The 12948-nt window shown below is 36.2% G+C and overlaps 1 protein-coding gene across 2 annotated transcripts; it reads right to left on the bottom strand.

The window, feature by feature from the left end:
* Positions 1-511: 511 nt before the first annotated feature.
* LOC112568690 (caspase-7-like) lies at positions 512-12309 on the bottom strand. Of its 2 annotated transcripts, none has more exons than XM_025246128.1 (7): positions 12235-12309; positions 10829-11239; positions 10424-10487; positions 9187-9488; positions 7899-8128; positions 6574-6883; positions 512-4072 (listed from the first exon to the last, which is right to left on the bottom strand). In XM_025246128.1, exons 2-7 carry the CDS (start codon positions 11220-11222, stop codon positions 3846-3848), a joined length of 1527 nt encoding a protein of 508 aa, XP_025101913.1. In that variant the 5' UTR covers positions 11223-11239; positions 12235-12309; the 3' UTR covers positions 512-3845. The 2 variants fall into 2 exon arrangements, with proteins under 2 accessions (XP_025101913.1, XP_025101917.1); XM_025246132.1 differs by lacking the exon at positions 12235-12309 and adding an exon at positions 11941-12085.
* Between the last annotated feature and the right edge of the window lie 639 nt (positions 12310-12948).

The following is a 12948-nucleotide window of genomic DNA, read 5'->3' as shown; positions in this document are numbered from 1 at the left end:
GTCTTGCCTTCAAGTCATTTGCTCTTTAGCCGGACCCATTCGCTTCCTCGCCCAGGCTGACAGTGGCGTAGGAACCAGGGGGGCAGCGGGGGCAGCCGCCCCCCCAAGGAAAATACAGGGGGGGCAGGAATATCCTTTTGCCCCCCCAATATTTGAGACGTAATTCCTCACAAAGAGCAAAGAACAGAAGAAAGGTAGGGGAACGTAGAGAGGAGACGGTCATCACCGTGCGAGTGCGAAGGCCGTTCACTGTCAGTAGGGAGTTTGCCCCCCCAACGCCGAACATCTTCCTACGCCACTGGCTGAGACTGCGGCCCTAGCACCCAGTCAGTCCGTGCCTCTTTGGTGTTCCAGGGAAGAGGACACAATTTTGGTTTTGATTTTTTTCTAAATTAAACAAATTGCACCTTTGACATATGTTTCAAGCTCTATTTCAACTCAAAGCGTGCTCGCCTGATTGTGTGTATGTTTGCCAGTTCACGATCATCAGAACAAAGACACGAACGCTGGAGGCTATAGCAAGGTTTACTTGACTAAAGGTGGAGTGGCCGTGCGCCTTATTATCCTCATCGATTCCACCAATTGTACCAAATTCATCATAACACTTACTTAAGAGATGAACTCTAACAAAGATCTACGAAAATATTTTTGGAAAACCAATAGCAAAAGCAGATACTTCAACAGGTTAAAATCATTACTTTTATTTGACTATTACAGTTATGACAAAATGTACAATATGCATCTATACGTAGTATTCATATATTTCTACTAAAGCTATGTAGAAAGACATCAAAAGATATTACCATTATTTAACCACTATTTAGCCATGGGCAATCATACTTAGCTTCCAGTATAATACATCCAATAATATTATAATTGTAAGAGAGATAACTTTAAACATGTAAATAAACGTAAAAGCCAGAGTGTGTTTATGTGAACATTCATAAAAAACAAATGATAAAAGGCATTTTTTCACATTCTATTTTCTTGCCATACACTAAGGTTACTGACACTTAAAATAGAATGTAAAATGCCTCCTGTCCTCTTTTTTTTAAATGAAAAATTCTTTAGTGCTTAAAACCTGTAGGATTATAAAGCAGTATATTAGAAGGCAACATCTGAAAAATGTGATTTAAGAATTTTGTATTTTTTACAAATGTTGAGGTCCACTGAGCAATAAGTGGTCAAAGAATACAGTATTTTAAAGTGACCACAAACGTTACTTCTCTACAGAAAATCTTCCATGGAAATGATCATAAAATTCTCATCACACATAAAAAAGATTACACTTCATCTGAAACTACATCTAACTTCATACCTGGTACAATGACATGTCCTAGGCCATGGGAGTATGGTCTATGTGGATCCAGAAAAAAAAGTATTTCATTGTGGGAATTATTTAGAAAACATTCCACAGGAGATGTCTAAACTTCATTCAGTACATTACAAAGTTCAAATATTTACCTGCAGCATTTGATATTTGTTCAGCTCAATTACTAATAATAAGTGCAATAAGAAAACACAACAGCTCAATATAATGACTGGTGGGAAAGAAAGATAAAACTGAGTTCTGCCCCAATGTGTTTCATGTGGACCACCTAGTCAATAAGTATTACACTGAAAAGCTCATGGTCAGTGTAGATTCTTTGCATTATTCAAATGACACAATTTTAAACATTAACTTTGAAGTCTAAATTATATGCAATGAAAAGCATTGCAATTGCTTTTCATTCAAATGGTGAACCATAGTTACTCTTGATTAAAATTTACTCTTCATGTACACAAGTTCCTGGATTTTCTGAAACAATAGAATATCAAAAATAGAGATTTCTGAAAAATCTGCTTTTTTGTGCAGACTATAATGCTAGCTTCTTGATTTTTGAGTGCGATCATAAGCAGGTCTCTGTGTGTATTGATATAGGAAGGCAATCATCTCAAAAATATACAATTTGTTGGTTGTTCTTCAAATGCATGCAGTAATATGCAGATATAAAATGCAACACATACAGTCACTAATTTACTGCACAGACAAAAGATAGGATGGATAAAGTGAGCATCAATCCTCTCTGTTAAGAACATGATTACACTGTCATAAAGTTTTGATTTGTTGCCCCTAAAATAATTTTTTTTTAAAACCTACCGATAAAATAAAAAGCTCTTGAAACATAATTAAAAACACCATTTTAAATGGCAAACCATGCTGAGTTAAACTCTCAGCATTTTTTCTTAAAGAATTTGGGACAATCCATCAGTTTTGCCTGAAGCTCTTAAGCTGCCATTTATAAAAATAGCCAGTGTGTTCATGCATATTACACACACATAGAGGTAACCTATGATTTATGCCAATGACCTATTCCAGAAGAACCATGCATAATCTTAAACTTCACAATGTGGAAATGAATTTATCAGTAGCTGTCATATTTTGGTGCTCAGTGTGATTTTTCAGCACTATCACATCACAAATGGTCTGTAATATGCTTGCGCTCTGTTCTTCATGCTGGCTTTCAGTTCACTCTGTTCATATTAACCATGCACTTGTACATTTTACTCTGCAGATTAGCCTCTCTGGTCAGCTATCAGTAATTTGAACAACTTGCATCTTTAGTTGGATGACTGTGCAACCTTTTAATACCTTAACACAGGTATAGTCTAAAGAGAACACTAAAATATTCTCCAAAAGTGCAGGACTACTTAAACTCATCAAAGAGAGGACAATGGCAGACTGATGAACAATTCTAAACCAGCTTTCACTTTTTTCTAGATACCCCTTTGGTATCAGCCTGCCTAGACATCGCCCTAAATTGCTTGAGATTACAAGCATCAAAGGAACAGTCTTCACTACCTCTTAGGCGTAGTGTGAAGGAAAACTGACATACAACATACAAGGAATGCTTTTGGGTGTACTGCTCGTAGTCAGTGCTTTTACAAACCATAAAATGCATCACTTCAAATCTGCATAATTTGAACATACATACCTTTTAAATGAGTGTTTGTTTGTATACTGTAAATTAAAAAAATAATGTACCCAGTACTTTTATAACAGCATCTGAAAAGGAAAGGAACAGAACATTTAAAATGGTGAGTAAATGTTTCTGCTGAATGTCATTATAATTTCAATTTCTCGACATGGAATGTACATAACTTGGAAAAGTGTAATTAGTAATGGTCCATTAAAACTTGTCTGAATGTAAAAGTTATGAGGCAAACTTTCCAAGAGTAATTATAACAAGACAAAATGCAGAATATAGACAAGCAGGTACAAAAAACCCCAAAATCTTGGCAGTGTTCTTTTTCAACACATCAATATAAAATGATCCAGTAATAAAACAAGGTGACAATAAAGTGTTTCAAAGTAACCAAAAGCATGTGAATGTTTTTTTATCATTTGTTTAAGTCTTACAATAAACAAAATGTTACTGTCTAAATATGACTGTCATAAAAGAGCTAGCAGACAGTGCAAGCAGTTCAATGGTTCCTTCCCAGATCCTGGTTTGTTAAAAGAAAAAAAGACAGTCTGGATAGACAATAATGTATGTGACACACACTGCTGCATGACACTGACATACGAACCATTTTTTTCTATAAAAAAAAAAAATTCCATGTAGAGCAGACAATCTAAAAACCATAGCAATTAAGCTACAGTTAAAGCAAGTGCTGTTGAAAATGATATACAGCAACATTAACAACTTAAGAAGGATGAGCAATACTTTAGTAATGGGTGGTGCTGACAAGAGTTTCCAGTTTGCTAGTGCAGTACCACCAATTCTTTTCCTGGAATAAAATTCAACCCTTGAATTTTAAAGACTACTAATGCCAAGTATAGTTATGGACAGCAACAGTTCCCTCTATGTGAAGTAGACATCCTTTAATAGTTTAGTCTGAATAACAGGAGTCTGCTTCATACCAGACTCACATGGATTTTTTTTGTTTTCTGATTCATAGCAAGTGGTTACATAGTAGGTGGCACGTGTCAATGCTTGTATCAAAGACATTCTAGGATTGTAAAACTCAAAGACAGCACATAGAGACTGAACAAACCATGAGCCTGTTGGACGACGCCATGCAAAGTAACCTGCACAAAAAAAAAAAAAAAAAGTATTAATCATTATGTCTTTAGACTGACATCTGACTTTAATTGACAAAAGCAAAGAAATGCTTCCATCTCAATAGCACCCTCAAGATACAGGTGATGGATATAACTAAATTACTTTGACCCCAGATGTTAACTCAGGTTAAAACAACAATTAATAAAACTGTGTTTTCTATCATTAATTTCATTGATAGTGTCTTCTCCACAATTTTGGTATTTCAAACCTTATTTCTTTGGTGATACTGTTATATTAGATAGGAAATCTGAATATTTTGTAAATAGGCCAAATGGAGGAGCTACACTGTACATATTTTCCTTGAACTGCTGACTGCCTGTAACAAGTGCTTTTTTAGTGTCCTACAATGTTCCTCCTGATGATATGGGCAAAGGAGGATTTTCACCTGTGAGTAGAAAATGGTGGGTAGCATGTTAACAGTTTTCAATCAACTGAGGACCACCTCTTCCTGTCGGCCTTATTTTTCGATGGGGTGGGAGAAGAGAGAGAAAGTATGGAGTTCATTATGTCCCTCTGTTTTTGCCTAAGTTGACAAATATTTTTTTTTAAAGGAAAGATTCCAGTTTCAAACAAAGATTGTATGATCCAGAACTGGCCCCTGCGGGCCATCCTGAATTATTTGGTCAGCTCGAGTGTTTTTCATAATATTGGCATGGCCCGGAACTCATAAAAAGGATATCTATAATTGTCTTTTTGTAATAAAGCATGTAGTTCAATCAGTTGAACTAATAATAATAAAAAATTTAAGCACTTGTATTGTCCAGCATCATGAACAAAATAGATGACACTCTCTGCATTGACCAGAAATGATAAAAGAAAACTTTGAGAATTAGGTAACAGACAATGAAAGGTGAGATATGTATAGGTACATTGTCACACTGAACATTAAAGTATAATGGATGGTCTAGCTATTGTGAATAGAGGGCATTTAAGGCTGACTAGGAATCTGAATGACCCCAAAATGTGCTTCTTGGGCAGTCAATAGTTTAGAAAACTCAGTTCTGCAGTGTCAACCTAAGTGCTGAAGGGAGTGAAGAGAGGTTTGCAGGAGCTGCTGCAACTGCCTCTGCTCCATCAGGAAGTTTAGATCCATGTACATGTGATGAAAGGCTGGATAGTCTGTGAATACCGCTATAAAAATCTCAGGATAGACACTGAGGTTTCTGCAAAGTCACTTTTAGTTGCAGTGTTTTACTTTTGGACATCCATCCTCAGGTCCTGAAGCAGGGAATGGAACCACAGATGCAAACGTTTGAGTTATTTGTCACAGACCAAGGATCTGTCCATGTGCTCTCCCCAACAACAGGCACTGGTCAAGGGACAACTGACTGACTGGGGTGAATGGTAGAATAACCAAGAATGTAATTAGCAAGAACTGGTATGATTAACTATGATCCTCTGTCTATCTCTTGTGCCTGTTCTCCTAAGATTGCATCATATCAAGGACGTGTATAGGTGGATTGCTGTCTGTCTGCCAAGACCAATGCTTAGCCTCTAGCGAAGTTCTCCGCTGTTAGTCTCGGCAGACCTAAGCAAAAAATGTGACGAAACCGGAAGCTTTCTTGTATCATGCCTCGTTTTAGCAGTTAACTGGAAAAAAATTGTCTGCCAACAGTCCAGGGATATTAGTTTGTGGTCATACTGGGCTGTGATATAGCCCTAGTTGCTCTCACGGCATTAAACACAAATAAACAAACAATTGTGACATACTGGAAGGCTTTGTCCAGGATTTGAATTCTTTATAGAAAATTGGTTCATATAATTTTTATGAATATCTAGCTAAGTCGGGCAAGTTCCTAGCACCTAATTATTCCTTTTGGTGAATTTAAGAAGGCATCTTCATGGGACAGTCCACAAACAGCTGTCTATCATATTGTCTCAGAGCATTTGATGATTCCTATTCCACACCCATCACAGAGTTATGCTAGGGGATGCAGATGAATGGTACCATATGGGTATATTCAGGTCTTGCACCAGGGCTACAGGAGTATTAATTGGAGAATATTTGATCAGTAGTGTTGCAAATTTAAGCTGAATGATTATTAGATTTCAAGGATTGTATTTTTTTGTGTCTGGGTTTTATCTTTATCTGTATGTTCTTCTTATACTGGTGCGCCAGATCTTTCTGGCTTTGAGAGGGGTCAGCAACCAAAAAGACTGTTGTGTTCTTTTCATGTTGGCGCTCTGAACGTGATGGAGGAAGCTTCAAAGAGGGCTTTCTACAAAAGTGACTGTAACCAAAGACTTTTATCTTTAAGGGGGAATTATGGACTTTAAAAATGTGTCTGTGAAATGCATTAATCATTTCGAGTGTTGAATAATTCTGGTATTATATTTATTTCTTAAATTTAGATTTTTGTTGGTGGCAAATGATATAAAAGAACAGCAGCAAAATAATAAGTTTAAAAACTGGTTATTTAGTTTTGTTTTCATTTAAACCTGGTCTCTTTTTATTTTATTGCCCTACCTGGTACTGTTGCATACATTACAAGGAAGTCATTGTAGATAGGAGCAGGTGAGACTGCTGGTGTGCTTCCATCTGTCTCATCTTCACTGGCATCATTTCTGTGCCCTTGTGATTCAGCATACCCACAGCCTGTGTTGCGGCTGGCCTGCCCCTGTTCAGGTCTGGCATCTGTCTGACTTTGCTCAACAGTGTCTCCCCCATCAAATCCACATCCTCCCCATGTAGACTGAATGTCTGTTTGAAGACCTCCATGCTCATAAGACACAACAGCAACGTTCTGACCTCGGTCCTTCTTCATACCACGGCAGGCCTGCAGAAAGGAGGGCAACAAAAGGCAACAACTAGTCTGGTGTCACACCATTACATCACAAAGCTCAAGTCTATTTTAAAAAATAAATAAAACCCTTGTCTGAATAATGTGAATCTCAAGTAACCAGCACAGCATAGGATAATTCATTTATCTCTAAGTAAGCTGAAATTGTCCTTCTTGATGCAAGAATATGAAAATAATTTTGCCATATTCCACCAAATGAATCTAAAATAAGTTGATTCAAAGAACTATAAATGATAATCATCTATGCATTAACAAAGCTTAGGCAGTGCACTTATTTTCCTCTTAAAAAAAAAAACCCCACAAAATGTTAATCTTGTATTTATGTAGCATATCATATCTATCAAATGTCACCCATGAGTTTTTCCTCATCATGGAGAAACATATGTAAATCACAGTGTTTCAAATCCTGCAATGAAAATATGCTGAGGGTATTTGAAAACTTTAACAATATGGTGTCAGAGGTCCAAAAACAAAATAGTTTAGTTCATGGGTCTCATCATATCAGACACTGTGTAATAAGCCAGATATACAACATAACATTTCATCATTTTTTGTTATCCAGCATCAGTAACATATTTTTACATGCATATAAACAGGACATCAGGAATAAAGATCATGACCATATTAACACATATGCACAACAACATTGCTGTGCACTGGTTTATTTTTTGTCGTTACTAGTCAGGACAATGTCCAACATTTTTATCACTGGGGATTGGAAGGAAGCAGTGAGGGCCTCCAAAAATTTGACCTGAGGGTCTGATAACCACTTAAATATCATGAATGCGAAAGTCTGGCCACCACATCACATGGAAGCTATGTCATTAATCATTTAGTGGTTGACCAGTCATGACTATACTGTTGTTTCCTTACTGACAACTGTAGCTGCATGCAGGCCAAGAGCCAAACTAAAAAAAGTGAGTAGGTGCATAGTTGATAAAACGATAGCAGAAGGTGAATATGTAGACTGCGGGATAGGTTTTTTAATCACCTGCAGAAAAAACAGACGTGGCTTCCCTTTTAAGGCTGGGCAGTTATCATCATTGAAACAGTCCATTATTGAGGATGTCAATACACACTGTCCATCAACTCCATAAATTATATCTTGCCGGACAATCTCTTTCCTGTGGTTCCAATGCTGTGGCCATTTAATTTCATCTCCATGAGATAAAATGGCTACAGCCAGACAATCAGAGTCTTTGTGCCATTTCCAGGCTGCCGCTGTTGAAGGAAAATCACTTTTATAAACCCTCCATTTCAGTGAACAACTAGCAGTATATGTCATGTTAAAGGACAAAACGAGTTCTCAAAAATCACTGGAAATAAAGAATAAAGTACAGTATCACAAAAACATATTCCGGTGGTATGTTACAACGAAGAGGTACAAAATATATTATATTAAGGGTTTTTTTCTTAATCACACCTGGATTTGTCAAGAAAATAGGAAGTGGCGAAAGGGTAGTATTTCTAAAAATAGCTTCATCTTCTTGGTAAAAGAAAACAGACTAGGACTAAATGTGCTCTTGCTGAATGTTCTCTTCAACACTCAGATGAAATTAGTTTCTACAGGAAATCACTAAAAATCCCAGTGGATTAATTGTGTTGCCCTTTAAATTTTGATCTGGGGAAGATTTACTTATCAGTCGGTCGAGTGAACTGCATTTAGACCTTTTTTGTTTCTTAAACTTCAATCGAAGCTTCTAAATAAAGTTCAGATCTTTAGGGCTGCATTCCAAAATCGGCTTTCATTTTCTGGGCATAAAATCGCTTCTTGAACACAACAATCTGAGCAATGTTTCTTCATCTGACTAAAAGACATGCAGAGATTTGGTGGACTCACTGTTACAAGTACTACTTTTATGCAACAGAACTCTTCAGTGTAGGGGAGTAATTTTCTTATTGCTGATGTCTAAAGATTTATCCTGAAAATTAAATGTAATTATGTATTCACATTTGGGGAATAATTATTTTAAAATGAACTTAACCCGATCATGAAGAAAACAATGTTGCACTCGTGTTGTCCTTTAATAAGTCTCATAGGAAAATGGCTGGTTAGCTCTGCAGTTTTTTTTTCTTCTCATGAACAGCTAAAACAGTAGGGGATATTTTCCATAACAGCAAAATATTGCTCAAATATCTGAGTTGTTTTCTTCACCTATAAGCATTTGAACATGATATAGAGGTTTGCTGTTCTTTGATGCACTTAATGAAGTAGAAAATGAAATAAAAATAAGCAGGTAAGAGGAAGGACAAAATTAAAGAATTGTTGTTTTGTATACCTTTAGTCAGAACCTTCCACATGTCTGCCCCTTTAAGATTCTTGTAGCACCTTAAATCAAACTTTAACCTATTAAACATATTTCTCAGAGACTTCAAATCTTCGTGAGAACCTGGACGACTTGGCATTCCAGATGTGGAAGTAAAGTTCTCATTGTCAATAATGACTGCAAGACCTCTTCTCCTGTGTGAGAAATTGTATACATCCGGATCTTCCACTGCAGGTGCTGCTTCATCTATTACTGATCTATTTTCTTCATCATTTATAGATGCCACATTCTGTGGTCTTTCTCTTTTGGCTGACCTAGCCACAAAAAGTTAAAGAACAAAAATAAATCATCACAAACTGGATACAAAATAAGTGTGAAAACAAAAATAAAACTGATTGTTTATAGTAAACATAGTGTTACAGATATATACATTGTAGATTAGTGAATATGGTTGTGCTATTGTATGCAAGTTGCCTTTATATTTTACAACACAGACTACGGGTGACAATAATAGTTATCATGCGTCTTGTGGCCATTACCTTTTAATGCAAAACTCAATCAGAAATATACAATAAGTGGTCGGCTTCCATAGTTTTAATACAGCTATGGAGAACTTGGTGTATAGCTCCTATCATTTTCCCTGCTTCATCTTTTGTTAATAAACATCCAAGAATTGCCCATATTTATTTCTGTTTGGATGATTACTTTCAGTCAAACAGAACAGTATTGTCCACATCTGTTCTAAGATAATTGGTGTAGGAAAGAGGAATTTAGCTTATTTTTATGTTCAACAAACAGTTAGGAAAGCTTCATGCATTTATTCTATACCTGAACATATACTAACGAGAGAATTATATTATTAACTTCAGGTAAATGCTATTCTATGCCAATATGTAAAAGTAACAGACACCTGAAATCATTTATGCCATCTGCGGTCCAGCTGCTCAACCTCAGATGAAGTGTCAGTGGTGTGTGTGTTTGTGATGTTGTAGATGCGCACATGATTATTCTTGATGCAAGTTGTTGTTTTATAGTATATATATATAATGCGCCTTCCCTTCATGTGCTAATATACATCTAAACGTCCACCTTGCAGTGAATGTTCTACATTTATTTTTAACTTACTGTAACTAGAGCACATTCCCATGTTTAAATTGCCGACTGGGACCAATAAAGTTGATCATCAGCATCAAATACATGTAATCAAACACCAAACAAAATGGTTCTATTTAAAAAGTTGTTACCTTACCTTCTTAATGCTTTTTTAAATCTGTTTGTACTTGTTCTTAACGAATCCTTTACTCCCTCGGGTTCTGAGGAGAAAAGATCAACAGATCACACACACACCCTGCACACACAACGTGTATATGAATTTTTCTAAATAAATGTATTCTGCATGTGGCATCTATTTACAGGGCTGACTGCCTGCTGTGATATAGCCTTAGTTGCAGGCTCAGCATAAAACACCAATGCTCCCCACCCTTTTTTTTAAAAATTAATACCACACTCTTCTTTCTTAAAAATTTATTTTATTTAATTTCACAGTCTTGTTGATATATGATTTGCATCTGTTATTAGTAATACTGATGGTTTTGGTACCATCCTGTTCTTTAATGTTAATTAATTTTAGCAGAGCAAACAATGAACACAATACCATCAATGTCCAATTCTTCAGTGTCTTCAAAATCATCTGTGTCAGAACTGGACACATCACTGAGGTTAGCAATCATGGGTACATTACAGCTGGGCTGATCATGGAGGCCAGGATAAGTGCCTGTGTTACAGCTGGGCTGATTACCAAGGCCAGAAACATTTGATATGTGTTGGTCAGGTTCACCCACAATATTGCTTGTATAACACACAGACAAATTATCAAGGCCAGATAATACAGTGGCTGTGTTGCAGCTATTCTGATCATCTTTGTCACAAAAAGTGCTTTTGGATGCCTGCTCCTTGAGAATTGCATTCTCTATGTTACTGCTGGGCAAAATGCCATGGTTGGAGACTCTGGCACTTGCAGCTTCATCACTTAGACCTGTATCACCCATCCGTTATTTATTGGTCCCTGTTAGCGTATCAGTGAAGGAGATGAAGAAAGAATTCATACATTAACAAGAAATAGTAATTTACCATACGTCCTTACATTTATACTTGACATTAAGGAATATATCAAATGGGTTTCAACCTAACATTTAAAAATTACCACAAGTTTATAAAATCATTTCAAACCAAAGAACCAAAAGAAATGAAAAAAAAAATTTAGAAAATAAAATACAGTCACTACTTCACTAAACATCAGATCATTGAAGGAGTTTGCTAGGTTCCAAACAAAAAACAAAAAAATGAGTTCTCCAAGAGTTAATTCAGACTGTACTCGTGTTTTGGTTGTTCTCATTGTTTCAGTAGTCTACTAAATAGCACTTTTTCAGTAGTATCGAAGGAGATAAAGAAATCACATATTAACAAAAAAGTACTGCCATTATATTCACACATGACTTGAAAGTATGCTGAGAAATCAACAGAAAACAATGGTGAGTGTTCTCCAAAAAGTTATCTAGTGAGTACTCATGTTTTTGCTGTTGTTTTCGTAGTCTTCTAGAATACATTTGTTTAAATGGCTGGTATGAGCTCATTTCAAGATAATATTCTCTCACACTTTCTAAACAAAGTATCTATTTATCCGTCGTTGAAATTAAAGCCTCAAAAAAACATCATGCTCATAAAAAGGTTGAAACTTACATCATGAATGAACACAGATACACTTACGCAGTCAAGATTACAGCCAGGTCACTGAAGCCGTGTGTCATTCGTATACAACAACATCTCTGACCTTATTGGTTTAAGAGCTTTAATGTGGGTATCATTCAATGGGCTACAGTTGTTGATAATAATGATATGAATGTCTTTGTTGAGCATACGCGAATGGCCCTTAATACGACCTGATGAGTCAGTTTTGGTGAACCATATCAGCTAATATTTGTATTTATCCTACAACAAAATGTTCGTGTTATATATATATAATATTTAGGTATAAAATGTATTTATAAACAAAGCACAAACCTTAGTCCTCACAAGCTGACTTTCGCTTTCACTTATTTGCACCGGAAGCTGGAGTAATAATTGTCCAAGGGAGATAACTTTCCCCGTACAGAAAATTATTTTTATCACGAAGGCAAAATATTATCGTGGTTTGAATACATCGATACAGTTCTGACGTCCAGTTTTTGCGTTTTGGGTCTCGTTTGTATGATAATTACTTTTAAACCATAGAAGAGCGTCATGGGGAAGGTTGGGAGCAGTGTATACCAGTCAGTGCTTTCTGTGCTCAGCAGGTTTTATTGTCTTTTGCCTTTTCTATTGTCTTTTATTGCTCTACTCCCGGCTACCTCATTCTGCCGCCTTTCAGAATAATTTAGGTAAGTTTCACACATACAGGTATTAATCTAGTGTATCTTCCTTGAGTATTACTCCTACACAATGCTAGCTACTCCTTTTCACCTTCCCCCTTTTGATACTTTTAATTACTACTTCTTACAGAAACACGATTTTCTCAGTTTTTGTTACTCGGTGTCTCTTTGTTTTTTTTTATGCCTATCCTCTATTCGTCGTCAGTATTGTTGTTTATTCTTCCCTCGTATGCTGTCCTTGTCTCATTCCTGTTAAAAAACATGTTCTGGAGTGTGAATATGCGCTACATAAATCTTCACTTATTATATCTTCCGCTGCGTTGTATTTACCGATAATTTTTCCAATAATATTTAATTATTATTTATT

This window comes from Pomacea canaliculata, linkage group LG1, assembly GCF_003073045.1.
Source record: "Pomacea canaliculata isolate SZHN2017 linkage group LG1, ASM307304v1, whole genome shotgun sequence".
NCBI classification, from domain to species: domain Eukaryota; kingdom Metazoa; phylum Mollusca; class Gastropoda; order Architaenioglossa; family Ampullariidae; genus Pomacea; species Pomacea canaliculata.
The sequence above is the reverse complement of the archived record's forward strand: the minus strand, read 5'-3'. Positions and strand labels throughout refer to the sequence as shown.